The sequence below is a fragment of the Syngnathoides biaculeatus genome, chromosome 2 (assembly GCF_019802595.1).
Source record: "Syngnathoides biaculeatus isolate LvHL_M chromosome 2, ASM1980259v1, whole genome shotgun sequence".
NCBI lineage: Eukaryota > Metazoa > Chordata > Actinopteri > Syngnathiformes > Syngnathidae > Syngnathoides > Syngnathoides biaculeatus.
In genome coordinates, this window is record NC_084641.1 from 635,262 (window position 1) to 662,658 (window position 27,397).

Sequence of the window (27,397 nt, forward strand, 5' to 3'; positions counted from 1 at the left end):
ATTGTATGGGGTGGACAAGTGTCTTTATGCAGCTACCGACCTCACACAGGTGCATCTGATTCAGGATAATACATGGAGTGGAGGTGGACTTTAAAAGGTGGACTAACAGGTCTTTGAGGGTTAGAATTCTAGCTGATAGACAGGTGTTCGGATACTTATTTGAAGATGTATCACACTAAGAAATTGTTCAAAAATCATACATTGTGATTTCTAGATTTTTATTTTTAGATTATCTCTCTCACAGTGGACATGTACCTATAATGAAAATTTCAGACCCCTCCATGATTTCTATGTGGGAGAACTTGGAATATAGCAGGGTGTTCAAATACGTATTTTCTTCACTGTATGATGCACGTTGTACCCTGAGTTGGTTGCCAGCCAATCACAGGGCACCTATATAGCAACATTTTAGTCATTTTCGCAAAAAATAAAACAAATTAATCCGTTTATAAAAAACAATATATATTTGCTATGACTGCAAGGTGGATGACGTGGCATGGGAAATGGAAATCTGGGCATCCCTGGTAAAGCCACTGTTGACGCGACCTGACCTCAGATAACTGGTCGAAAATGGATGGATGTGAATAATTAGTTACCACATCTAACTCACAGTTCTAAGGTCCAGGCTTCGAATATGGGTTTCCTGTGTGGAATTTGCACATTTTCCCCATGACTATGTGACCTTCCTCTGGAGACTATGGAATTGCTTGGTTGGTTAAAATAATGCTTACGTGTCTTTGTTCCACATTCCGTGACATGGGTTAGTTGACGAAGCCAAGGAGAGTAGAGCGGGTGACTGGCCTCACAACTCAGCGCTGGCCGCATGGCTCCCCCAACCGGATCTGTTGCTACCACAGCAGATCATAATTTCTAATCAACTAAGAGAATTTCCATTTGTTTAACTGGAAGTATCTCCGCAAGGGTGACATTACTCCCACCCAGAAGGAATGTCATCAAGCGGTATTGGCATACAGTATCGGTGCATTTTTACGAGAATGAGTACTGTACAGATGTGCAGTATTGGCACCGATACAATATTGGAGTGGGCATCGGTGCATTTGAACAGCGATGAATAGAGACAGGAAGCACAGTTAAATGCCTTTTCATTTGCACCACACTTATTTCAATATGCTGTGGATTATTTTTGTGACATTTTTGTTTAGTGGTGTGCCGTGAAATATAGGATATTTTCCCCTGGTCAGTAAAACGTTGGGAAAAACTAGAATAGTGATGGTAAAGATGGGGATAGTGTTTAGAAGGGTCTGCCTATATTCAAATGATCCTGTTATTTATATTTGAAACTGCTCCATACAGTATTTTGTTTTAATGGTATACAAGTAGGAAGTCAGCCGAATGCTAAAACTGTGTCAATGCTTTGTGAAATGTGTACCCATTTGCTTTGTTTATCTTGTTCCGTGTAAAATGGACCCTAGCCTGACTTTGGTCTTAAGTTGGACAACACCCTGAAGTCGTCACCAATTAGTTGCAAGGCACATATGGAGCCAGATGAACTTTCACTCTCACGTTCACGCAATCAGGCGAATGTAGTGACACCGTCACTGACTTGTTTTCTGAACTATTGAATAAAAAAAATACACGTTACGAAGAAACGCCACTTCGTTCCCAATTTTACGTTTGAATTGAAGAGTTGATGGTGTACTCAGACACTTATCCTGTGCTGGAGCCAATCCCTGCTAACTTCAGTTGACAGGTGGACTACACCATGAAGTGGTCGCCATTCAGTCGCAGGTAACTTCATATATTGGCTGTGTTGAGGATGAAACAAGCAACTCAACATAAATGAAAGCTCATTTCTGCTTTGAGCTCATCCAAACAAAAGAGCACGTGTTTACACGGTTTGATTTCTATTTATAGCCAAACAAAAGAATGGAGAGGGGAAAAGAAGCCAGCTCATTATCGTATCCTTCAAGTGAATACCGCATGCCACCAATTCAGGTGAGGTACGTGGAGATTATGTTAATACTTGATTTAAATGCTCTCTTACAATAGACAACTTCACCAGAATAGCGTAGAAACAAAAAAAAAAAAGTTTCTGAAAAATATTGAAAAGATATCTGGGAAACTCGCATTGTGATTATGCCACATAGTTTTCCAGTGGGTATTTGATGGATTTCAAGAAAAGGGGCAACTAAATGAGCCCTTCCCTAATTTTAAAACAGAATTATAAAGACAGTCTGCTTTTATAGCGTGTACATTGCACTCCAGCCATTCGTGTGGAATACGAAAAAAAAAAAAACTCGTGTGCTCCTAGCAGCCCTGACCCGGTTCCGTCAAAACAACAAAACGCGCCTACCGTCCACGGCCATGCTCGCTCTCAGCGTGGGTCTGTCCGTGATGCTGTCACCAGAGTTCTTCCATCCCGCTGCCTCAGCGACGGAATGTTCGGAGCGTCCGGACAGACGAACACGAAATCCTCTATAGCGGAGAGCCGGACGACGCGCTGGCTTCCCGCAGCGACCATTTGTTGTCCAAGACGCCGGCAGACCGCACACAAGGGGCGGCGAGCGCTCAAACTCCGCCCCCGTCCTCTGTGCACCTGACCACCCGGAGATTCAAAGGTCACTCCTGCGCTCTCTCTGCCGCCCTCTTCCTAGCACTTCGCTTTTGGTGGAGGGGGGGGGCAAACGAGATGTCGTTATTTATAATGATGGCTATGATCAAATAACGTGACCAAATAATACTTGGTCACATGCCTATATTTGTTTGTTTGTTTGTTTCTTTGTTTGTTTAAATCACCTACAGTAGAGGTGCCCAAACTACGGCCCGTATACATTTGCAGGCTCAATCCTCTTGCTAGTGGCCCGCTGCATAGACTAAAATAAACACTTTCCACAGCTGGTGTTGTTTAGCCACTTTGTACTGGAGTGCTTTCTTTCTACACGGAGTGACAGGGCAGGAGAAGAGAAGAAGTTTGAGTATATTTTGTCCTAGTGGCTGTCTGTCGTCATGGCTGCAACTACATGAGACAAAGCTGATTCCGATTCTGAGAAGACTTTCGTTCTCATCGCTCAATTATTTGTTTTTAAACAATCATGTAATTCAGTAAGATGGAAAAGTGCACATGTGATTATCCTGCTGTGCTTCTCAACACAGGGGTGAATTTATTTATTGAAATACAAAGGCCATTGTTCACCTCAAAAATCATAAATAATTGATATTTTGCTTTGTTCTCCATCATTTGCTGTTTTTATTTTTAAGTATACATTACGTTATAGCTCCACCTGCACTTATGAGTTGTTTTAGCGCATTGAATAAATAAAAAGACATAAAAGTGGCCCTTGTCTCCTTCTCTTTTCTGGATGCAGCCCTTAGAAGATAAATTTGGACACCCCCCTGACCTATAGAAACATACAGTACTTTTTGATGGCGATTTCCAACCCCAGTGTTGTGGCACACTTGCATGCTGTGAGATAAATTATTCATTATGATTTTATATATCCCCTCCAAAATCGTTGAAAATCTATATACTAGCATCTATTTATGACAGATATGTATAACATGCAGAACAATTAACTGCTCTTTTATGTCTGCCACTTTTCTATTCAATTAAACAGGCAGAGATTTCTCAGAGGAAGACAATGTGTGGGTAAAGTGAAATGATTATGAGTGAGATTATTTTCATTATTCACAATGTATGACCTTTGTTTTTTATAATGTAAAATGGGTAGAGGCAGAGCCCAGGATGAAAGGCAATGAACATGGATACTGGGATTCAATTAGAATAGGCCGGGATTATGCAAGACATCCTGGGGAGAGAGTGGGGGGACACTAGCATTGTGGGTAATTTTGAGAAAAGAATAAAACAATTAGCTCAAGGAAATCTGGATTAGCATCGTAGTTTCCAGCAAAGGTTAAACTATCAAATTGTTCATGGGAAGGATATTAAGCAACAAACTCCGTGTTACATGTCGAGCACTTTGTATTTGTATTTTCTGGCCACAAATTAACTTTTTGTGAACATGCCATACCAATATTATGGCCACAATATTTAAAAATCTTCAACCTCGCCCATTACTCTAATGAGGATGAGCACCGTAGAAAAAGGATGGTAGGATGGAGAAATAGAAATAGGTAAATCAACCGCTGTGCAATCCAACTAAAAATAATAAATAAAAATGCTCAGTCTTTGATAAGCCATTGCATACACTGGAGACGTTGTGCTTTTTAGCATTCAGTGCATGAAAAAAAATGACCGCTCTGTATTAAAAACATCAAAACAGTACTGTGTGCACTTAGTAAAACTAACATGAACAAAGTATCAAGCAGGAAGACCTTAATATGTCCCCAGAATGTAAATGGAATTTTCTTTTTGCAAGACAATTAGCATCACTAGTCCATTTTTAAGTGGTCAGGCATACAATTGAACGGGTGTGACTGTCATCAGGATAAATGCTTTGGAAAAAAGCTTGAGCAGTTGTAATAGTCAGTTAAAATTTGCATTTGCATTACTCTTAATTTCATCTAATACAAAACCGGTACAATTGCTCTCTCTCTCTCTCTTTCTCTCTTTCTCTCTCTTTCTCTCTCTCTCTCTCTCTTTCTCTCCCACTCTCGCTCTCTCCCTGAGACAATACACAGTAATGATGTAATTATGAGTTTTTATGACAATCGGTTAAAATTCAAACAAGTTCCTTTGGGAAATGAAAAGCGCCCAAGCTGCTTTGATGAGTGTCAGAGCTTTTGGGAGTTCATCAGGACTTCTGCGTAAGAGAGGAATGGAAGTATTCTGTAACATTTTTGCTTGTTATAATTTAATTAAAGACATACAGAACTTCCTTCAAACCCTCCTATTACTTTTTTTTTTCTCAATGAACGTTATCAGCAATGTCATTTTGTATTTTTGCTGGATAGACTTTTGTGCAAATTGGCCACAAACCTGAGTTAAATTGGTGTTTTTCTCTGACTTAAGAACACCTCATCAAGGCTCAGTCATCTCATCCATTAGCAGTAGAACATTGTTAACAATTTATTGAGTAGGCCGCTGCAACCCTAGCGGTGGTCTTCGGAATTGTACATAATAGAAATGTTTGCGCTGGATTCTAACATCAATGCAAACATTTGACTTTTGCATCACGAATGACGTAAATGTTCCTCCAAAAACGATTAAACCCATCTACCCACCAAGAAGATGCTGGAGTCAGCCAGTAATTTTCCAACAAGGCAACCCCACTTCACTTTAAAGCGGAGCATTCGGGAGTAAGTTGTGATTGTGTCTTTGTTAATATAAGATCACCATAACCCTAGAAAACACATTCTCTAGATATTCAGATTGCTGCTTGCCACCACAGCACCAAAAGACCTTAAAAAAGAGAGGATAAAAACAATCTATTTAAAAAAAAATAGCAATAGCTGTAGGCTACATATGAGCAAGACAAAAAAATGCAAAACAAAAACAGCTTCAAATGTTGGTGCTGGAGGGGCATTGTGATTGCTGCCCCAATGCAAATATATATGCAAATTAGAGGGAGAGGTCAAGCAAGACAAGCACAAGTATGCCATTAAAACAATACAATCATTTCAAAACTTTGCTTCAAAATATAAGATTTTTGTGACATAAAAAAACAGAATGACATCAAGATGAATCATTTCTAAAAATGTTTCCACCATTAATGTGGCCTATGAATGGTATAACTCAATTGAAATAGTTCTTTAAATCTATTCAAGATGCGAAGTGAAAATAATCATGGGAAAAAAATGTGGTTGCATAAGTGTGCACACTCTCTTATAACTAATGTGGCTGTATTCAGAATTAATCAAGTACATTCAAATGCTTGTTCAATGGGAGTCAGCACATACCTGGCATGTATGTCATATCTTCAACTAATGCTGAATGCATTTCAAGTGTTCTAGTAGGCTTTTCCTGACATTTGTGCTAATGCTGAGTTTTGAAAAATTCATAATTCCCTCCGCCTCGTCTTAGGCCCCAAATCCTTCTGAAGAAAAAGAGCCTCGAAGCTAAATGTAAAAAAAACCACGGTGTGAAACATGCGAGAAAATGTGTCAGGTACCAGTAAAACCGAGGTTGGACTTTCTGACCATAATTTTGAAAAGTACATTTGGCAAAAAAAAAAAAAACAATACAACACTGGTGAGAAGCAAAAGGACACCATACCTAGTGAAGCATGGTGGGGACAACATTAATGGTGTAAAAACTTTTGAAATCATCTAATTTAGTTATATTACAAAAACCTGGCTTTTCAAAAGGACTGTGTAGACCTTTTTTTTAATATATCTACTGTATTTATTTTCTGTGTCAACAGAATGCACATTATTACAAACAGACGTGTTTTCAACTAATGAGGACTTGCTTGCAAAATAAAATATGAGACCAAAGCAGAGTAATCCAAAAGGATAAAAACAGCACCAACACTCAACTGAAGGAAAACTATCCTACATGTCCACCAGTTTGGTGGGGATAACACATATTTGACTCGCCCTGGGCTCTGGCAATCCATGCAATACCACTGATTGCGGCTACAACAGCGACTAGTTCTCATTCTCACTTATACTCACACATAGAAAAATATTCCCCTCCAGACCCACGTTTCCAAATGTGTTTAATTTCAGAGGCAGATCTTAATTTAGAAGTGTTCATATATGCCTCAAAGCACATCCGGTCCTGGTTAACAATGAATAGTCAAAACATGTATCTTTAATTCAGACCATGGTCAGTCCTGTGAATAATGAAATAGATTTGCAAGGGTGGACTGAGAGGCTTCTTGTGTCCACTGTGTGGCAAAATGAGAAACACGGATACATGTGATCTCTTCACTGAGTTTGATATACCATCTCCTGTTGAAGCAAATAATCCACAGATTACATCCTTTCAGCAACAGACGATAAAGACATGAAACATGCATTAATATCTCATCCCCCATACATATGGGCTGCCCCTTTCTTGGCTAGAAGGTTTTCAATATGACTACACAGAAAACAGATAAAGCTCAAGCACATATTTTCACGATAACACTTTATATGTAGTTTATAGAAAATGCTCGCTCTCAAACAGCCTATTGTGGCCTGATTGCGGAAAGAAAAAGGGAGCTCACTGAGCTTGAGCGCCATTCAAGGAGAGAGGAGTACTTTCTGAAAAGACATAGAAAAGCTATTCATGCTGGAGTGTGGTATCAGCCTTCCCAAAGCTGGTGTCACGGTGAATGACGTGCTTTTAGTGGGCACTGAGAAATAACGTTGCCCAAATAGAACACAACGTGGAAAGAAAACTGGCAAACAGCAAAACCTGGATGGTGTGTTTGAACACACAGAAAGCGGTGTTTCAAAGAAGCGAGGGCTCAATGGAGCTTCTTAATCTGATATGAAAGAGGGGGCTTTCAGGTGAAAGTGAAAGAAACTCACCAAATTCCCACAGGAAGTTGTTTTCCCTGCTGAGTGCAAACGACAGAGAGGAAGTCACTTTATACTGTCAGGTTGCGTTCCTGAGATGTTTCCTCAATCAGACATCTGGGGGGAGTTCTTTTTCTTATATTGGCGACTGGCCCTTCCCTGTGACAATTCCGCATCTCCTCTTATTTAAGACGGAGAGCAAACGATGACAGAAGCTATTTGAGAGAGTCCATTTGCTGCACAGTACAGTGCATGTGTATGTCCCTAGAACGAAGGGAGGGTTTGGGATGCATACAGTATCACGACGGACCATATGTCTTTGCCCCTCTGTATGCACATTTTGCTTCTCCCTTTGAAACAGCACAGGCTGGAAAGTTGGCCTCGGGGCAGGAAGCAATTGGAGTGAAACTCCAAGAGACGTAGCAAAAAAGGATGTAAGATTTGCACCATCGCTCATCATCCTCTCTCATCTTCAGTTTCATCTTTGAAAGTGGGTGCTTTTCACGCTGATGGTCACTCTGCCTCCCCCCACAAAGACAATTTCGTTGGCAATGATTACTTTCCACCGAGAGCTTTTCATCAGAATATAGTTGCCGTTCACTCAGCATGTATTTCATAAATTTGGGACTTTTTTTGTTTTGCTCAAACTCTGTGTGACACATGCCAATTTTCCTCAAAACAAAATGAAAGTCAATAAAATTAGGACAATTATTAAAACATGATTTTCTCTTCTTCTGAATTAAACACACCGTGGAAAACAGCGCTGTTTACACTCCAAGTAGAGAAGAACCTTGGCTCACAAGCGACCCACGTTTCTCTTCTTTGTGGCCATCCACTTCTTCGACGATGTTGCATGTTTTGTGGTTAAAAAAAAAAAAAACAATTCATGGAATACAGTATGTGGAGCCTACAAACCTTATACTTGGAGGCGATGTGATTTACTTAATCTTTTAGTCATTTGCAGGGAAGAGATGCCAACTCGCTATATATATTTTTTTTGCAATGATTCAGATCAATGGCTGTGCAGCGGGCCTAAGTAAGTTGTGTCACTTAACCAAAGATGCAAACACAGACACTCAAGTTTTTACAAAGTTGAGAAGAGAAGACATATGTACTGAGAGCAACTAGTCAAAATTTCAGGCACTCTCCAAAAATGAGGAAAACGACTTTATGAAAAACTACATATCGCTACATTGCCACAATCAAATACCACATAGATCACAATCTTTGCATGTTTTCAGTCTGTATACTGTATTCAAAAACACATCTCTGAATTCACTTTACAGGGTCTTTGAGTTCAGTTCCTGAATTTGTCATGGTCCTGCCGGTCCAGCACTGGATCCAATATATGATATCCAATATACATTCAATGTCTGCCGTGCGATTGGCTGGCAACCAGTTCACGGTGCACCCCGCCTCCTGCTCTATGATAGCTGGGATAGGCTCCAGCACTTCCGCTACCCTTGAGAGTACAAGTGGCTCAAAAATGGATGGATGGATGGATTGATGGATGGATGGATGGATGGATGGATGATGGATGGATGGATGGATGGATGGATGGATGGATGGATGGATGGATGGATGGATGGATGGATGGACATTCAATGTTGATGTATGTACGTGAGGACATTTAACAAGAGTGTGTGAAGGTGATTGAAATGTGCTGTCAGTGCGTTTGACATGGGAGTATAACTACATTTGAGTAATGTTGATGAGAGCAAGACATTCAGTCATTTCTGGAAGCAGTTTACAAGTGTCTATGAGTGAAAACATTTTTACATTTTTGTGTATGAAAGTCTTTCAGTGGGGTGCATAAAAGCATTTGAATGTAAGTATGAGAGCTAATCCCGAATTATGTTCCGAACAGCGCCTCATACTTTGTCTTGGCTAAAGGTTTGACTCATCGGAACACAAAGCCAACAATTCGGTCTTTATACTTCGACCTCCAGCTTAGTGTTTTATATCCTTTAAAATTGATTGTTCTACAATCCCTGTCAGAACATTATATGACATTGTGAAGTAATTTTAGCACTCAGTGGGGACAACAAAAATGACTTTATAGGAGAGTGTACATTTTTGATATGTGAGGGTACTTGGTAAACTTGAGCACTATTCGGTGGGCTCTGGACATGACAATATACCCTTATCGTCATGGTCTTGCCGGTCCACCCCTGGCTGTGTGGGTGGCCGCGCTGATTGGGAGGCGCACACCCGCACCTCATCCTGACTGATTGGCCCCGGTGTATATAGGACCATGGGGACGACTGGTCCGGCGCCAGATCGTTGCGGTTCATGCCCCGTTCCAGCACTCGCGTAACTCTGATCGTATTCCCGTGTGTACCGACCTCCGCCTGTTCTCCAACCGACCCCGTAAGCCTGACTCCTTTGACAATCGATCTCCCGTGTACTGACTCCTGCCTGCCCGCGGACCTGCCCTCCACGCCCGACGTCCTGACTACCGCTGCTGCACCTGACTGCTTGCCCGATCCCCGATCTTGGAATAATAAACGTTTTTCCCAAATTACCTCTGTGTCTCCCGACTCCTGCATTTGGGTCCTACCTTCGTTACAATGGGTCGTGACAGAGTTCCCCATTTCTGTCTGTCATTCCCTTTCTATTTCTTTCTAAATCCCACTAACCTTTCAGGTCTCCCCACCTCTCCCCCTTTCATCTATTTGTGTTCAGCAATCATTAACTGCAAGCATTTTAAAACATTCACCTCCTCTAAAAAGAAAACAATGCGTACTACTCGCATACCTTCTAATAACCGCCTCCATCAATAATCAAATTTATTTGCTCTGCATCGGGAAAACAAGCCGACCCTCCTCAGGCTCAGGTTCATGCAAGCTAGTGCACTTCAAATTCAATTTTCTAAATAATTACCAGACACTGTTTTGAACATTAGGACATGTAAAAACCTCAAATCTTATCTACACGTCCGAGTGTTTTTCCTTTCTTCTCCCACACTGTAAATGTGACACAAATGGCTAATTTTCATAAGCCTGCCCATATCTTAACATTGTATATTCAAGAGGCTCCCTACATTATTTACTCAAGGTGACCTCGCTGCTACAAAGAGTGAAGGTGTTCATTTTGTTTACATGGCAATTAGCCTAATGAATGGGAACTAATACGACTGATCCACAATTCACAAGTGTCTTCATCACATTACTATTCCAAAAACACACTCATCCTTTGTGCACAGTCTCACTTTCTTGCACACTCATCATTGGAGTGAAAAGTTTGGTGTCATACTAGGCTAAGAGGATCAATAATTCCATTTGAGCATCCGCCCAAAAAAAAGAAATGATGCATTTTGGGTTGCAGTTTCCTGTTGACCTTTCACAAGGGCACTTTTCTTTATTATTACACAGTTGCTAATCAGAGCTCAACAAATCATTAATCCTGTCTGTCAGGACAATTTTCTGTATAAATCCCACCTTCTGCTTCTGTCCAAAAGGTGGTAATTGAGTTTAGCATGTGTGTGTAATAGAGAAAAACGACAATGTCTGTGCCCTATTTGCCGACATTGTGTCGTGGTTTTTAATGAGCTAAAATTAACTCAGGGATGCTGCTCAGACTGAATGAATGATGTATCTCTGTGTGTGTACGTGCGTGTGTGTGTGTGGTGTGTGTGTGTGTGCGTGTGTCTGTTTGTGATTCTTGGCTGATGCATGAAAAGTATGTCAGTAAAGCTGTTGTCTTGTCATCTCACCAACCATGTGTCTCTTTGTCCTGACTCCTTATACAATGAGTAAATCATCAATGTAGCATAATCATAGAGTTTTTTTTTTTTTTTTTTGCATGGCCTTATGTTCTCTTCCATGCAACTCAGGGCACACTCATCTACGTTTTGACACTATGGACATCTGCTGCGTCACAGGGGAAGACGTTGCAATGGTCCTCACTTCAATTCCCTGCCATGCACATGCTCGATACACAAATGTAATAGAAGTATGGATTCATGCAAAGTGATGCACACACGAATATACACACGGTATCGTATTGTGCCAGCGCAAAAAGATGAATGTCACTTACCGCTACAAGACAATTTTTTTTTTTGTTGTTGATGAAAAAAATGGAAAATGATGAATGAATCGTATTATTTGAAACATCCCCCACAATCACTCCTTTGGAATGGCAGTTGACATAATATTATGCATGTTTCGGGGGATGTGGGATTAAACCAGAGTACCGGGTGAAAACCCATGGGGAGAACATGCAAATACAAGTGAGATTCAAACCCTGCACCACAGAACTGTAAGGCAGAATATGCTAACCAGCAACCCAGCATGCTTCCCCTTTCGCAACGTACTTCATTTAGAGAGCAGATGTAATTTGTTCCGAAGCAGATGACCAGTGGACACAATTAATATCTCGATTCTTTTCCAAGTGCATTTAAAAAAGTGTTGGCTAGCAACAACACCCCCAGTGCTGAGACGACTGTCAGCTCCTCAATATCAATCTTTTACTGCCTTCAAGGCAACCATTAATTTAGATTTCTGGTGAATGTTGAATGAATAATGTTTGGCAATGATACTAGATGTATAGTTCATCAAAAAAATGTGACAATAGACAATTCTGTTTGCAGTTAAAAGACTTTGTAATTTATTACTGTACCACTGCTACTCTTTTTCAGCAATTATGCAGGCCAGTGATGTTAATTCAAGTATGTATATATTCAAGTACGTATTATACATTATAAAAAGAATCACTTGACCTAAATCCCTGGCCTAATTGATGGCCTAAATGAAGTCCTCACATTAAAGTAAAAGAAGCAATGTGCGAGCTGGATGTATTTATGAGAAGTTATGCAGACTACTTGGTCATTAAATTAGTCATTGCCTGTGTGAGTTTTGTGAGGCGGTACATTTTCATCATAGCATTTTTTACCATAAGCACGATAGTGTCGACGCTGCCGGCCATTTAAATGAAGAAAAATCGAAAGGCTCAGATAAAGCGTGGACAGTGGATGGGTGAAGTCAAACGTGATTGAAAGCAATTGATGCAGTAGTTAACCCCAATTCTCCTCAAGGAATAAAACCCAGCGATGTTGTGTTAATGACTATGACTGTAATCGATTTATAATTTTAAGTTTCAACAGTTTCTTCAATGTGGTCAGGATAAAATATGCAAAGCTAATACATTAACAGAACCGCATCACGAGCATATGCAGCGTATTCTGCAACTAAATTGTTTCATTGCAAACTTCAAAATGTGAAAATGGTGAAGTTTGCTGGTTGTTATGAAACATTTGAAACCTATTACAATATTTGGAGCAAAACAACTATGATTCCTTGACTGTCAACAATGACAAATGCTGGGAAGTACAAAGCTGTCCATTAAGTTTCGAAACAAGCGGTCACCATTCCAATCGGGTGCCCGAATACACCAGGAAGCCCCCAAACTGAAAAGAGTATTTGAATTTTGATCCATCAAAAGGTCAGAATTTTACGCAAAGTAAATGCTACAGCGAGAAAGCCCCCTTCGGTTGATGCAACACAACAGAGGGATCTGTAAAATGAAGTGTTAGGATGAGGCAGACATTTTGCATTCACACAATCGCAGACATCCATCCATTATCTGAGCCGCTTGTCCCCACAAGAGTCATGGGAGTCCTTGCAATATAGTGGGAGAGACGCAGTATACCCTGAACTGGTAGCCACCCAATCGCAGGGTACACAATAGCAGACGGTAAATAAACTATTTCTGAGATATGAATGAAGATGTATGAATTGGGGACTTATTGTATGTCTTTACTGGTATTAAGATTCTGCACAGACAATAGTGTAACTATTATTATGCAGAGTATTATTTGCAGAGTTTGAAGGGCAACACGTGTAAATTGTGCAACTTACACGATTTGTTTGAATGAAACTGTTTGTTTTTACTGTAATGCACTTTCGCTTTTGACAAGAATTGCATTTCATTGGGCCACCACCAATAAGAATTGCCTGTTGTATGACTGCAAACATTTTTAAATAAAAATAAAAAAATAATCATGGCTGTCTCAGCATGGACGATATTTAGCCACATTGATCCGAGGTGGGACAAAAACAAATGCCAAATTAGATTTTTTTGGTACAAGTCCCTATATCGATCGTTACTGATCAAATTATATGACAATGACTCGTATAATTATTTAAAAATAATGGATAGTATTTCAGATCTTTCGAGAGCTAAAATAAAATTGCTGATTGAATGCAACACACTCCACTAGTCAGTAAATAGCGCCCGTCTGTGGCTGTTACAGCTAAAAGAACCACAATATAGGTCGCCTTCAAGTGCTGTACACGGCGCTGTTATCTCTAATGACATTGTCTATTCGAAATCGCTCTTAGAACATGGAACGTCTGCTAAAATACAATAACCTGAAAACAGTACATTACAGGCTTTGTTCCGCCTAATCCATTTAGATTGTGAAAATAAATAATGCAGCCACCTTTCCCATTGGGGGCGCTGTTCAAAATCAACGATTTGGACATTTTGATGGACGGAAGTGCTAGTGTTATTTTCCGGCTCGTTGGTGTGTCGTCGTAAATATGTCTGCAACTGTGGCTAAGCCGCCGGTCAAAAATGTCCCTAAAACAAATGCAGCAAGCACGGGTGCGGCGGGCACGACTGGTGCTCCACCAGTTATTCCTCTCGCCTCACCGCTGATGGGGAAAAAGAAGAAACCTTTCCTGGGGATGCCCGCACCGCTAGGTTATGTCCCCGGTTTGGGTAGAGGGTAAGCTAACTTTTTAGACATCTTGCTAACTATAAATCACATTAGTTTTACCTCTACTTTCCATAGTTAATAGAGTCAAGACCACCACTTTTACCTGGATAGTAATGTTACAATTAAAAAAAAAAAATCAAAATATATATCATTGTGTAGAGGAGTGTTACATGAATAAGGCGAGACAATTTTTTTGTCTGCCCAGAAATGAGCGTAAAGTATTAAGAAACCTGAGTCCGAACATTGACTATTTGGTAAGGGAAAAAATATATATATTTCTTATTAGTTGAGACGAAAATGTGTCTCTTAAATGGCCAGGCCCCACCAGGACTTTCTGCGCGAGGGCTGAAATTTGGCCACAAAGTTTTGTGAAGTCAGACTATAAAACTTCATGGGATGAGGAAAGGGAATAGATGTAAATTCTTCTTACCGTGTGATTTTTGACACTCAAAATATTCCAATAAATTAAGAAATGTTTTCATCTTTTAAGAACCGCAGAAAAAATCTCAACTATATTGAAACAATCCCAAAAGAAGTCTGCAAAGTCATTTCCCAATAAACTAATTTGAAAACAAGTATTATTTTGCACAGAATAATGAGGAAATGCAAACATTGCTGGACTGCTGCTTAAGTCACTTATCCTATTTCAAGTTTCAAAAAATGGGTAGAAAACTGGCTGTTTTTCTGGATTTGGTAACATACCTATTAAATCTGCAAATAAAGATAATGTCCATCGTGGGGTTGTTGAAAAGGGCATTGTACAGGTATGTTACAAAAGTAAATGGCCTCTCTCTTCTTCCTACTATTTTTACCCGAAAATAGGCGATGTGAATTTAGCGGAAGTCAACCAAAACTACACTTTCTTTGTTTCACGTTAGATCATACTTTTTATTTTTAACTTACATTATTGGGAAATCCCTTTACTACCTCATATTTGAAATTTTCAATTTGGTTAAGATTTTCTATTGTTCTGACAGATTTAAATATTTGTTGAATTCGGTGTTTAAAATCACACACTCATAGGATTTGGTAGGGATAGAAAAATATATAGTGTTGATTTACTGATTTACATTTCAGTATCATTAAAACATGTTCAAGCATTTTTCTACCAAATAATCAAGGTTTCAGTCTCACAATTCCTAATAATGATTTACATTGATTTCAGGACTGACATTTTGAAAATTTGTGTCATAAAATCCTTAATTCCAGTCTGATTATTATAAGATAGAGGGCATTTTATTCATGTAAAACATCTCTATCAAATCACATTGTCTAGTGTGATGGATAGGGATTTTCAAAGCTTTAGTAAAATACCTACAACAGAGAAAAACTACACCATAAAGCTCATCATATTGTTAAGTGTCAATTATTGATACTTATTATGAACTTTATGTCGTAGCTTATTCTGTTATAATTTTAGTATTTCTGCCATCTTGAATTTAAAGCCATTTCAAAGTCAAATACCTGTCTGTTAAGGTAATACCTCAAGTTAACTTGGATTTATTCAGAAAGTCTTAGTCATGGCCAATAATACATTTGCCTTGCTTTCCTTCAGGGCCACTGGTTTCACAACCCGATCTGATATTGGTCCTGCTCGTGATGCAAATGATCCAGTAGATGATCGACATGCACCCCCTGGGAAGAGGACGGTTGGGGACCAAATGAAAAAGAACCAGGATGATGACGATGAAGATCTGAATGACACCAATTATGATGAGGTGTCTTGTATTCATTTCAAAACAACCTACTTTTTCCATCACCCCCTATTGTTTTATACTTTTAACTTAACTTATAGTTTTTGTCTAGTTTAATGGATATGCAGGGAGTTTGTTCTCCAGCGGACCTTACGAGAAGGACGATGAAGAAGCAGATGCTATATATGCAGCGTTGGATAAAAGGATGGATGAAAGACGCAAAGAGAGAAGGTTGATTGTAAAACATAGCAGTTATATGTTTTACAAAGGAATAATTTCTTAATCTGACAAGATTTATATCATATTTTGTTTTAAGGGAGTTGAGAGAAAAGGAAGAGATTGAGAAATACCGTATGGAGCGGCCCAAAATTCAGCAACAGTTTTCAGATCTGAAGGTACAGATTGGAAAAAGAAAGCAAACCAAATGATCTAATGAAATGTTTTTTTTTTTTTTTTTTTTTGTTATATCAGATTTTTTTTTGTCTCCTCTCTTTTTCTCCAGAGGAAATTGGCTGAGGTCTCAGAAGAGGAGTGGCTTAGCATTCCTGAGGTGGGAGATGCCAGGAACAAGCGCCAGAGGAACCCACGCTATGAGAAACTCACTCCTGTCCCAGATAGCTTTTTCTCCAAACACCTTCAAACTGGAGAGAACCACACCAGTGTGGACCCTCTGCAAGGGGTTGGTATACATGCAAATACGTGGTCATGAAAAATATTCCCATGTAGGACACCACCACTAACTGTCATTGTCTCTTCTCTCTTTTAGCTTGGTGGTCTTAATACACCATACCCAGGAAGTATGACACCAGGCCTTATGACGCCTGGGACGGGAGACCTGGACATGAGAAAAATTGGTCAGGCCAGGAACACACTCATGGATATGAGACTCAGTCAGGTAGTAATTACAACATCCAAAACTAATTTACAGATTTTCATTAATTTATTTTTTTTAGCCGATGTTGGGGCTGTAACGGTTGCAGCTAGCCTGTTCTTGTTGTACGCAGACACCCAGAACACTCCAGTGGCGATCAATTCTTGAGAGTGAAATGACTGGGATGACACTGATGGGTTGATTATTATAATGAGCAATTTCTTAAAATATTTGATCGCTGCAGCCCTAATGAACCCCAATCCTAGCAAAAAAGCTATAGGATACAGTCGTCTCATTATGTTATCATTCTGTTTCTGAAGTGTCTGCCTCAATTCTCTTTCATCAGGTGTCTGATTCGGTCAGCGGTCAGACAGTGGTCGATCCTAAAGGGTACCTTACAGACCTCAACTCTATGATCCCCACGCACGGAGGAGACATCAGGTAGAGGTTCATGTGGTTTATTTGTGCCTTCAGCATTCGATAAATTCCTCATGGCTGGATTTTCACTCCAAATTCTCCAGTGACATTAAAAAGGCTCGTCTGCTGCTGAAATCAGTGAGGGAGACCAACCCTCATCACCCACCTGCCTGGATTGCCTCAGCCAGGTTGGAAGAAGTGACGGGGAAACTCCAAGTGGCTCGGAACCTCATCATGAAAGGCACAGAGATGTGTCCCAAGGTGAAGGAAGAAAGAACTTGAGCGCTTATGCAGAAGTACAAATTTGTGTTTTCATGCATGCATTTGTTTTGTTGCTGTAATTTGTGTATGTGCACGTGTGTGTGTGAATTTAGTTCTTTTTTAATGTTTGTTGTTTTTTAATTTTTTTTTTGTGTTTTCTGGCTTTGTGTAATGATGTGTGTCTTAACCTGTGTGTAACTGTTCATGTACACTGTTTGTGTTTTTACAAACACATTGTTTGACAAAGCAGAAAATCGGCCATTAGCTTCTGCTTGATACTGGATGTGTACTTAATGGAGTTCTTCTTGGTCATCTAAAGTTATAATTTCAGTCACATTTACCTATTTGTTTTACATTTAATGTATTTTCTCTGTTATTAATGAATGTGCTTGTTCTCTCTGCCCATGAGAGCGAGGATGTATGGCTAGAGGCAGCCAGGCTCCAGCCCGGTGACACGGCCAAAGCTGTTGTAGCTCAAGCAGTCCGGCACATGCCGCAGTCGGTCCGAATCTACATCAGAGCTGCAGAGCTGGAAACGGATGTCAGAGCGAAGAAAAGAGTCCTCAGGAAGGGTAAGGCTGAAGCACCAACTTTTCATTTATTTGTTTGTAATGTTTTATATGTTCACGCAGCCCTGGAGAACGTGTCCAAGTCAGTACGATTGTGGAAGACAGCTGTCGAGTTGGAGGAGCCAGAGGATGCCAGAATCATGTTGAGCAGAGCAGTGGAGTGTTGCCCTACAAGTGTGGAGGTACTTGTCGATACCATGGTTACATTAGTTTCCCCTGTCTGTGGGCCCCGGGGGCGGGGGTTACAGTACTTTACAGTTTCTCTCTATCCTCTAGCTGTGGCTGGCTTTGGCTCGACTAGAGACTTATGAGAACGCCCGACGTGTCCTGAACAAAGCTCGTGAGAACATCCCCACTGATCGCCACATCTGGATCACTGCCGCAAAGTTGGAGGAAGCCAATGGCAATACACAGATGGTGGATAAGATCATTGAGAGAGCCATCACCTCACTGCGTGCCAACGGGGTAGAGATCAACAGGGAGCAGTGGATACAGGTGTGTTTCTGTTAGTTCTTCAATAAATCAGTGGAGGGCAGCCTTGTCAACTGAGGCTACAAAACTGTCGCTGTGACAGTTAACCTCATTCGTGGCCCAATTGCCAATTTAACCGTCTCCGTAAAACGTTTCATTTGAAAAGGATTATCGATCGCTAAGGGAGCTGAGCTGGATTGCGCATCATACTTGTACACAAGTAGAGATTTGTGCCTCAAGCTCATTTAATTACATATCCTCATTGATGTGCTTTCTTTCCTTGCAGGATGCTGAGGAGTGTGACAAAGCTGGCAGCGTTGCCACCTGCCAGGCTATCATCAGAGCAGTCATCGGGATTGGCATTGATGAGGAGGACCGCAAGCACACCTGGATGGAGGACTCAGATAGTGTGTGTATCTGCCGTTTCCTCACACACCAAGGCAGCATTTATAAGATGTGTAACTATGGTTGCAACAATTAATTACATAACTCCAATCGTTTTATTGAATTTAAAAAAGGTTGAACCAAAATGTCTGCCACGAAGCTTTGCACGGATAATTTTTCCACACGGTGTTATGTTACTGCAGTTGCACATGCTACTTTGTATAGAAATATGTTGGTGCAGTAGCGTGATCCACGAGGAAATAGTCCGTAAAAGCTTGAGACTGTTTCAGGCTTAAAAAAAGAAGATAAGTGCAATGTGAATTGCATGTCTACAATCTCCAACACAAGATAAACATTGATGTTAGCTACTTTAGTGTAGGCTACCATCGCTAGTTTGAGTGTATTGTCACATACTTGCAAGTGGACGAGGATAGACATGCTGCCAGTGCACTTCCAATTGCTTTATTGAACAAACAGCAAGAAAACAGACATTTAAATTACACATTCATTCATGTGACACTTGTGGCCACAATTCAGGCTGAGTGACTCAACAAGTAGACTGGTTAAAGGTCAAGTGTCATGAAATGGATGATTTTTAGTATGTTATTAATGAACAAATGGCAGCCGGTATGGAGGCATCCGTTTTTCCACCACAAAACGTGATTTTGACGTATATGGCTTTTTGTAACTCCCGCCATGAAAATCCTCTCGAGGGATTTGTTTTCGACAAGAAGCAGAAGTGACGTTGTAGGCAGGTGCGCGCTCAAGCGGATTCGTTTGTTTCTATTAGTTTTACGTGCTGGAAGATAGCTCGTTGTTCATTCGTGTTAGCCAAAATGTCGGCTTGTTGGTATTGCTGGATATTGCTTGAACACTGGGGAGAATGGATATACCCTTCATAAGTTTCCAAGAGACCCAGTTCGCCGTGAAAAATGGATTGCGCGGGTGCAAAGGACGAGAGCTTCCTGGGTTCCAAATGACAGGTAGGTGTGTATACAGCGCACCAGATATCCTCCCAGTAATCTCTCTGGATAGTTCTCGTCTCCATTACACGTTCCCGAGCCACATCGAAGCACCATATTTTCGAATCGGATATAAGCAGGGCTATACACTCGCAATTCAGAGGCTTAAAGTTAGCATGCGCTGTCTTTGTTTGTGGGTAGAAGATCCCAGATGTTTACAGCATGGCCGGAGTTCAGAAAGTGACGCTCACTGATTGGTCAAAAGGGAGCTGTCAATCATTCTCACAGATCCATCAAGTGATGGATGGTTGGATCCTCTCAGTCATCAACTATATTTTCCACAGAAGTTCAAAAGTTCTTAGACTGTTTAAAATTTTGAGCACTACTGTAAGTTCAACATTAAATATTTGCACAGCTTCTGAATTTACAATGTTTCTGTGTTTTAGTGCGTGGCCCACGGAGCATTGGAATGTGCCAGGGCCATTTATGCTCATGCTCTGCAGGTGTTTCCCAGTAAGAAAAGTGTATGGCTTCGAGCTGCCTACTTTGAAAAGAACAATGGAACCAGGTAATCAGTAGCTCACACCTGAGATGACCTTTTAATTAATAATATCGTGCATTTTGCTGTATGTTTTTCTATATCTACCTGTCAGGGAGTCTCTGGAGACTCTGCTGCAGAAAGCTGTGGCTCACTGTCCAAAGGCAGAGGTACTTTGGCTTATGGGAGCCAAATCCAAATGGCTTGCTGAGGACGTGCCTGCTGCCAGAAGTATCCTTGCTCTGGCCTTCCAGGTAATAAAGCCCCCCCCCAACCCCACCAAAAAAAACCAAAACATTTATTAAAACACAAATTATTAAAATAAAGATTGTCAAACATTTCTCCACTGTGCAATTTTTTAAATTTACCCCTGTGTAAACATTACATTCTGGATTTTTTTTATGCATTCAGTCAAGGTGGTGTGGTGGTGCACCTGGAGAGCGTTGGCCTCATAGTTATGAGGTCCCCGGTTCAATCCCGGCCCCACCTGTGTGGAATTTGCATGTTCTCCCGGTGCCTGTGTGGGTTTTTTCCGGGCACTCCAGTTTCCTCTCACATCTCAAAAACATGCAACATTAATTGGACACTAAATTGCCCCTAAGTGTGATTGTGAGTGTGACTGTTGTCTGTCTCCATGTGCCCTGTGATTGGCTGGCAACCAGTTCAGGGTGTACAGGTGGAATAGGCGCAAGCACTCCCACGACCCTCGTGAGGATAAGTTGCTCAGAAAATGGATGGATGTATTCAGTCAGTTATGTTGAGCACTGTTTTACAATCCAGTACACTCTTCCACAGGCCAACCCCAACAGTGAGGAGATCTGGCTGGCTGCAGTCAAGCTAGAGTCTGAGAATAACGAGTATGAGCGAGCCCGTCGGCTGTTAGCCAAAGCTCGGAGCAGCGCCCCCACGGCCAGAGTGAGTTCTCGCTTCCACATCACTTTCCTCTCTTCGCCTCATTCTTCAACCTGCAGCCACCCTGTCTCTCACCCACATTTCAAGCCCAAAACCTGTTTTAAACTCTTCTGTGGACACTACCTTTTAGTTTATTTCCCAAGTTCAAAAGTAACACCTTGACACTGGGATGTGTTTAGAATCTTTCCAGTGACTGTCAGTTCAAACTAAGATTGTGATTCATCATGACATTGTGAATAGGTGCAGTTTTGGGTATCACTCCTCACTTTAAAATCATTTTTTTGAGATGATGATCTGTCTTTTGCGTCATGTTGGGGCTTGTGAAGAGTCCTAAACTTTAGCTGACAACAGATCCTGGCAGCAGTGCAATTCCGTTATCACTTTTACTCAGGGTGATCTGGGCCACTCCTGTTAGTTTGACTGTGTTCCCTGACAAATAAAACCGAGACTTTGTCTTTGGGTGTCCTGATTGAGCCTACACATATGAAGTCATGATGTGGCATTAATGAGGCAGTAGTTAAGATGCACTCAAAAGTGTTCAATTTGCAGCAAGCATTTTGACTTGTCTGGATTTTAAAAGGAAGTTCTGGTTGTCCGATTACATACATTTTCAGTCTAAAATGGGTGTTGTCTTTAAAGGTTTTCATGAAGTCAGTCAAATTGGAGTGGGTGTTGGGGAACATTGAAGCTGCTCAGGAGTTGTGCACAGAGGCCCTGAAGCACTATGAGGACTTTCCGAAACTCTGGATGATGAGAGGCCAGATTGAGGAGCAATGTGACAACATGGATAAAGCCAGGGAGGCTTACAACCAAGGGGTGAGCTACTTTTTAAAATGTTATCATTTCATTTTGTTATTTGATATCCAACATCTCACATTTTCATGCAGTTGAAAAAGTGTCCCCAATCTGTCGCCTTGTGGCTGCTGACGTCACGTCTGGAAGAGCGAGTGGGACAGCTGACCAGAGCCAGAGCCATCCTAGAGAAGGCGCGACTCAAGAATCCCCAAAGTCCAGAGTTGTGGTGCGGAAATGCACGCTATAGAAAACAAACGTATATGAAATACAAGGCTTTAATCACTGTTCAGTGAGTGGCCTGAGTTTCGAGATACGAGCTGTCGATAGGTTTTTACTTACAGTGCAATCTTGAAATATGAACTGCTTACAGCTGACTCAAATCACTGCACGAAAATGACCCCACGTCACAAAAAACAGCAGTTTGGGTGATGAACTGTACTTCTTTTTTTTTTTTTTTAATTAAGAGGGCTTTTAGCTATTTATTGCCACTCTTAGATTGAGGTTGCTGTCAAACTAAATGTAAAACAAAGAGAAATACATGTATTTGAATGACCCAGAGAGGCTTCATCTACCAAACAATGAGAAACCATCACCACATGCACTAACAATTTGCATTTATGTGGTAGTGTTGTTACTATTTTAAGCATTTATTGCAGATGGAAGTGTGACAAAAATGTTCCTTCTTTTTAAATATATTTAATTATGTTATGTCACAGCTTTATATTGTATAATATTACAGAGTGCTGTTTTTCTACTTAAAAAAAACATTACAAGGTGTTTTCTTTTTTGGGGGGGTGGAGGGGCTGGAAGAGATTAATCTTATTTCCATTCATTTTAATGGGGAAATATGATGTGAAGTGTGATCAAGGAATTAATTCAACTAGTTTTAAATGGCACAACTGTACTTGTCACTCTGTGTCTCTTGGTAACCAGGTTGGAATCAGTGAGATTGGAATTTAGGTCTGGACTGAAGAACATTGCAAACACGTTAATGGCTAAAGCTCTTCAGGAATGTCCTAATTCAGGTGAGAACGTGCCCATTGTAGAGGGACCCGATGCATTTACTTCAAAATTGTAATTTTGTTGAAGGGATCCTGTGGGCCGAGGCAGTGTTTTTGGAGGCCAGGCCACAGAGGAAGACGAAGAGTGTGGATGCTCTGAAGAAGTGTGAACACGATCCGCATGTGTTGCTTGCTGTGGCCAAGTATGACAATATCTTTTTTTATATATTCTAATCACGAGTATAATCATGCTTTGTGTGTTCCCAAATCAAATGCATGCTCTTAGGTTGTTCTGGAGTGAGCGGAAGATCACCAAAGCCAGAGAGTGGTTCCTCCGCACAGTAAAGATAGAGCCTGATCTGGGAGATGCCTGGGCTCTCTTCTACAAGTTTGAACTGCAGCACGGAACTGAAGTAAGAGAGGGGTGCTGATTATTCCAACTTTGATTAGTCTGTGTAGATTCTCAGTCATCCAAGTCATTGTAATGCGCACATGTTGAATCAAGTGAACAGGGCCTGTTCATCTTTAAAACAAAAGGCTTCTCATTTCTAAAAAAAAATTAGCTGTGGAGTCTCCCTATTTATGCGTCGGTGGTTGTGTTCCTGGGTAGTGGTCAACAATAGGTTGCTTTTGTTGCCCGGTGTGGTTGGTGAAATGGCCGATTTACAAACCGGGCCACAAAAATGCCCAACAGTTTACCATCACCAATGATGGCACACTTGAGGCATAAATAGGGAGACTGCACACCTAAAATTTTTAAAACCTTTTTGATTAAAGGTGAAACCTCAACAATCAAGCAGTCTAGTTGCCTTGATTCAACCTCTACAAATATGCATAGCAGAATACAACAGAATTTTTTTTCATCTTAGGATATCCTAAAACATAGAGATCCCCCGACGCTCCTGTCATAATGCCATGATTTATGCGTATGTTGTTGTTGTTTTCATCCATTAGGAGCAGCAGGCAGAGGTGCGTAAGCGCTGTGAGAATGCCGAACCACGTCATGGCGAGCTGTGGTGTGCCGAGTCGAAACATGTCCTGAACTGGCAGAAGAAGACAGCGGAGATTCTTGCACAAGTCGCAAGCAAGATCAAAAACACGTTCTGAGGCTGAGAAGTTGAACTCGTGCCGTACCATGACAAGTCGCGGAAGAAAGAGGAACCCCTATGGACTCATGCAGCGTAGCTTTGTTGTTTGTATTTGTCCATTTGCAGCACACACAATGTGAAATGATTAATTGATATTGTGATAAACTAAAATTGGGCTTTCATAAAAAAAAAAAAAAAAAAAGTTAAACGTTAGTTTTTCTGACTGTGACTGCTTAATGACTTGATCCATATCTGCAGCTACCTCAGGGATAGGATTGCAGTTATTCCTGATTGTACTTGGTGTTTTTTTTATGAATGCAACATAGTGAGTCTTTGTTGCATGTAATGTACAGTAACTTTACCTTTCTCTAGTAGTGAAGAATCCATCACACCCACACTACTTGTGTGTGTAATGTAGAACAACACAGTAAAATTAAATGGGAGGGAAGGGACACACCAGTGTCACAGAGAAGTCTATCTATTGGTCTCACTAAATTGGGTAGAACCCAAGAGTTAGGATATTTTTCCTTATTTTTTATATAATCCATTGTCATGTGGTCTTTTAGTAATTTGCCTCAAAATACTTCACAGACACCAATAAAGAAATGTTGCACCACATCTTCTCACTGCTTTTTCAGTTAAAGCTACGACAACGTTGTAGGCATGAGCACCAGATTTGTGTGTCGTGATGTGTGAAGGAAAACCATGAGGACTTTGATTGATTGCATAGTCTTCGTTGACTCGGCATGACCAGGTTGAGGTAAAAGCCGAAAGGAACTCACACTTGACGGGAATGAAATTTGAGCCGTGTTGATTTTTGGCTATGGAAAGTACGCTTCACTTAAGATTTTTTTGTTTTGTTTTTCTTTCTTGCAGCCTTGCAAACTGCTGGACGAGGTTTGGAGAGAGTATACCTATACTGGATCTTCAGTGAATCCCACAGTTTTAGGTGCTGACTCGATGGCTTTGCCTGCTTTGAGGATCCAGCGATACAAGACATAAATGGTGAGTGTGCGTTGAGCTTGGCTTGGAGCCAACACAGGAACCGCTTGTATGACTAAAAAAAAAGTTGCATTGGTTTATTGCTGGCAGGGTGAGTTTCTGGACTTTGGATATCTGTGACAATGGCAATCAATAACATGATGATTATGTCGTTACACGGGAACTTTGCTATGTACAATAGGGGGAAATGTAATCAAATTAATCCTGGTCTAAACTGCAATTTTTTTTTAAAGTATAAAAAAGTTTTCACTTTCACTTAAGCCCTTCAAAAACATCCATCCATCCATCCATCATTTTTCTGCGCTTATTCGCATAGGTTGTTGTGCTGGAGCAAGTGAACATGTAAACTCCATACAGGAAGGCCAGAGCTCAGATTTGAACCCCCAACCTCCGGTAAATGTGCTAACCTCCTCACCTGTCAGTCATTTTAGAATCATTGAAACAACCCACCAGGCGTGAGTGCAGCATGGCAATTAAAAAAATAAAACTTGTGTGTGATAGTTATTGGCTGGCAAGCAGTTCAGGATGTACCCCGCCTCCTGCCTGAAGTTGGCTGGGATAGGCACCAGAACTCCCGTGACCTTTGTGGGGATAAACCGCTCAGATAATGAGTCATGTTTAAGCAATGAATTCTGCCTGGCAACAAGCGATCATACAAGATGTCGATGGTTACTCAACTAGACAGTTTGTTTTCATTTTGGGTACCAGGTTTTTCTAAAATTGCATATGTTGATTTACTGTGCTTTTCAAACAAAATAAAGTGGTTACCACATCCGACTCACAATTTTGAGGTTGGCGCTTTGAATCTTGGTTGACGCCTGCTGTGCACGTGCTCGTGTAGGGTTTCTTGTCCAGGTATTCTGGCCTTCTCCCATATTCCCCCTCAAAATTTGTTACTTAGTTGTTTGTCTGTATGTGCCCTGCAATTGGTTACCAAGCAGTCTGGGATTTATTGCGCCTTTGGACCGATGGCAGCTCGATTAAGGTCCACTAGCTCACCTGTGACCCTGAACATAATTGGGATGAGAAAATGAATGGATGGATCAGCCTGTACTTCAGTGTTTCAACCATTATCATGGTAGATTGCAGATGTTCACGTGTACGCCATTTAAGACCTGGTCGATGTCTGTGAGCGTTGTTATGGATTACTATTTTTGTCTCTCTTCCCGTCTCAAAGTGTCAAACACTAAAGCTCCTCCAGAGTGTCCTGGTGCTCCTGTTGGCTACCGCTCGTGGAAACCGTACATGTAACTATCAAGAAATACTGAGCTCTTACACTGAGGTCATCTTTGTGGAGCTACAGAATCTGGTAATCTGGCTCAGATGGTTAAACATATTTCAGGTCATCAGTTCAAACGTTGGTTTTGCTTTTTTTCCTAGAATTTGACAGATTCCAGTGATACATCCAAAGGGAGAGACCCCTGTCCTGGAAAGGTAACAAGTAGCATTTTTTTCAATGTATTTTTTTTTTTATGTAGTAGCCTATCCGATGGCTCTGTAATTTTATGCTGGTTTCTGCTGTCATTCGCATATGAACCAATTGTGTGTGGGGGTCATCACCAATATTTGTGATTGTTTCCATAGCAAGCTCATCGTATTCTGCGCTCCATCTTTGTAATGACTCGGCAGACCCGCTGTCAGAGAGATAGCAAGCATCCCTCTGACCTGGATTGGCCCCTTGAGAACATGGAGCAACTCGTTGTTCTTAACTGCAGTCCAGGTTACTTGGTGAGGTGCCGAGCACTTGGATAGATAATCATTTATTTTATTACGTAACAACAAAACATCAAATAATCAAAAACCAAGAAAAGCTCAACCGGGATCACAAAACGCCTATTAGGTTGTAAAATAAGTGACAAAATTTTAGTTAAAATGCATATTTTTTTTGAATAATAATGACTTTCCTCTCGTATTTCAGGGCAAAGCAGTTTCTTGTTCATATGTCAAGAAAATTCAAGGGAAGAAGAAAAATAGGAGTAGATCAATTAAATCTATCAAAGCACTGATTACTTGTTGGCAGAAACTCCGGAATGTCTATATGCACAGCATATAAAGACAACAATTCTGCAGGATCACTGACATGTGATTGTCCCCTATTCCCCCCCCCCAAAAAAAAAAAAAGTGTAACGACAGTATATTGTTTGCAAAGCATGTATTAAAATGCAACCTCTTAGCTCTAATTATAATTTTGATTCTTAGTATTGTTTTTGAGAGACATCATGAATATGCTGCATGTGTACATTTTATAAGCCGTTTACTTTTGTAGCATTGTGTTTGGGACAAATCATTCCTATTGAATATATAGACCCAGAAAGTATTTTAAAATGTATTTGTCTTTGAAACCTT

The 27,397-nt window shown here is 40.7% G+C and overlaps 2 protein-coding genes across 2 annotated transcripts in view; one reads left to right on the plus strand and one right to left on the minus strand.

The window, feature by feature from the left end:
* Positions 1–2,449, minus strand: part of samd10b (sterile alpha motif domain containing 10b) — a 56,544-nt gene extending 54,095 nt beyond the window's left edge. The window contains exon 1 of the mRNA XM_061811581.1: positions 2,315–2,449. Within this exon, the coding sequence (XP_061667565.1) occupies positions 2,315–2,327 (13 nt within the window). The 5' untranslated portion in view covers positions 2,328–2,449. The remainder of the gene's footprint in view (positions 1–2,314) is intronic.
* Positions 2,450–13,824: 11,375 nt separating this feature from the next.
* Positions 13,825–27,156, plus strand: prpf6 (PRP6 pre-mRNA processing factor 6 homolog (S. cerevisiae)). Its single transcript, XM_061811643.1, has 26 exons — positions 13,825–14,095; positions 15,642–15,804; positions 15,893–16,011; positions 16,097–16,175; positions 16,283–16,459; positions 16,547–16,675; positions 16,998–17,092; positions 17,173–17,329; positions 17,739–17,901; positions 17,962–18,080; positions 18,175–18,393; positions 18,656–18,778; positions 20,162–20,283; positions 20,369–20,507; positions 21,049–21,168; positions 21,805–21,981; positions 22,053–22,186; positions 22,894–22,985; positions 23,050–23,164; positions 23,248–23,374; positions 23,916–24,809; positions 24,926–25,054; positions 26,229–26,360; positions 26,432–26,485; positions 26,636–26,779; positions 26,970–27,156. The coding sequence occupies exons 1-21, from the start codon at positions 13,908–13,910 to the stop codon at positions 24,066–24,068; spliced, it is 2,910 nt and encodes a 969-aa protein (XP_061667627.1). The 5' UTR covers positions 13,825–13,907; the 3' UTR covers positions 24,069–24,809; positions 24,926–25,054; positions 26,229–26,360; positions 26,432–26,485; positions 26,636–26,779; positions 26,970–27,156.
* The last annotated feature ends 241 nt before the right edge of the window (positions 27,157–27,397 follow it).

Bases quoted from the DNA above. Each gene is read 5' to 3' on its own strand.
- prpf6 (XM_061811643.1), top strand. From the start codon at position 13,908: ATGTCTGCAACTGTGGCTAAGCCGCCGGTCAAAAATGTCCCTAAAACA. The intron at 17,902-17,961 runs GTAAGGCTGAAG...ATGTTCACGCAG, and splicing joins GAAAAGAGTCCTCAGGAAGG to CCCTGGAGAACGTGTCCAAG. The intron at 22,187-22,893 runs GTGCGGAAATGC...CTTGGTAACCAG, and splicing joins CCCCAAAGTCCAGAGTTGTG to GTTGGAATCAGTGAGATTGG.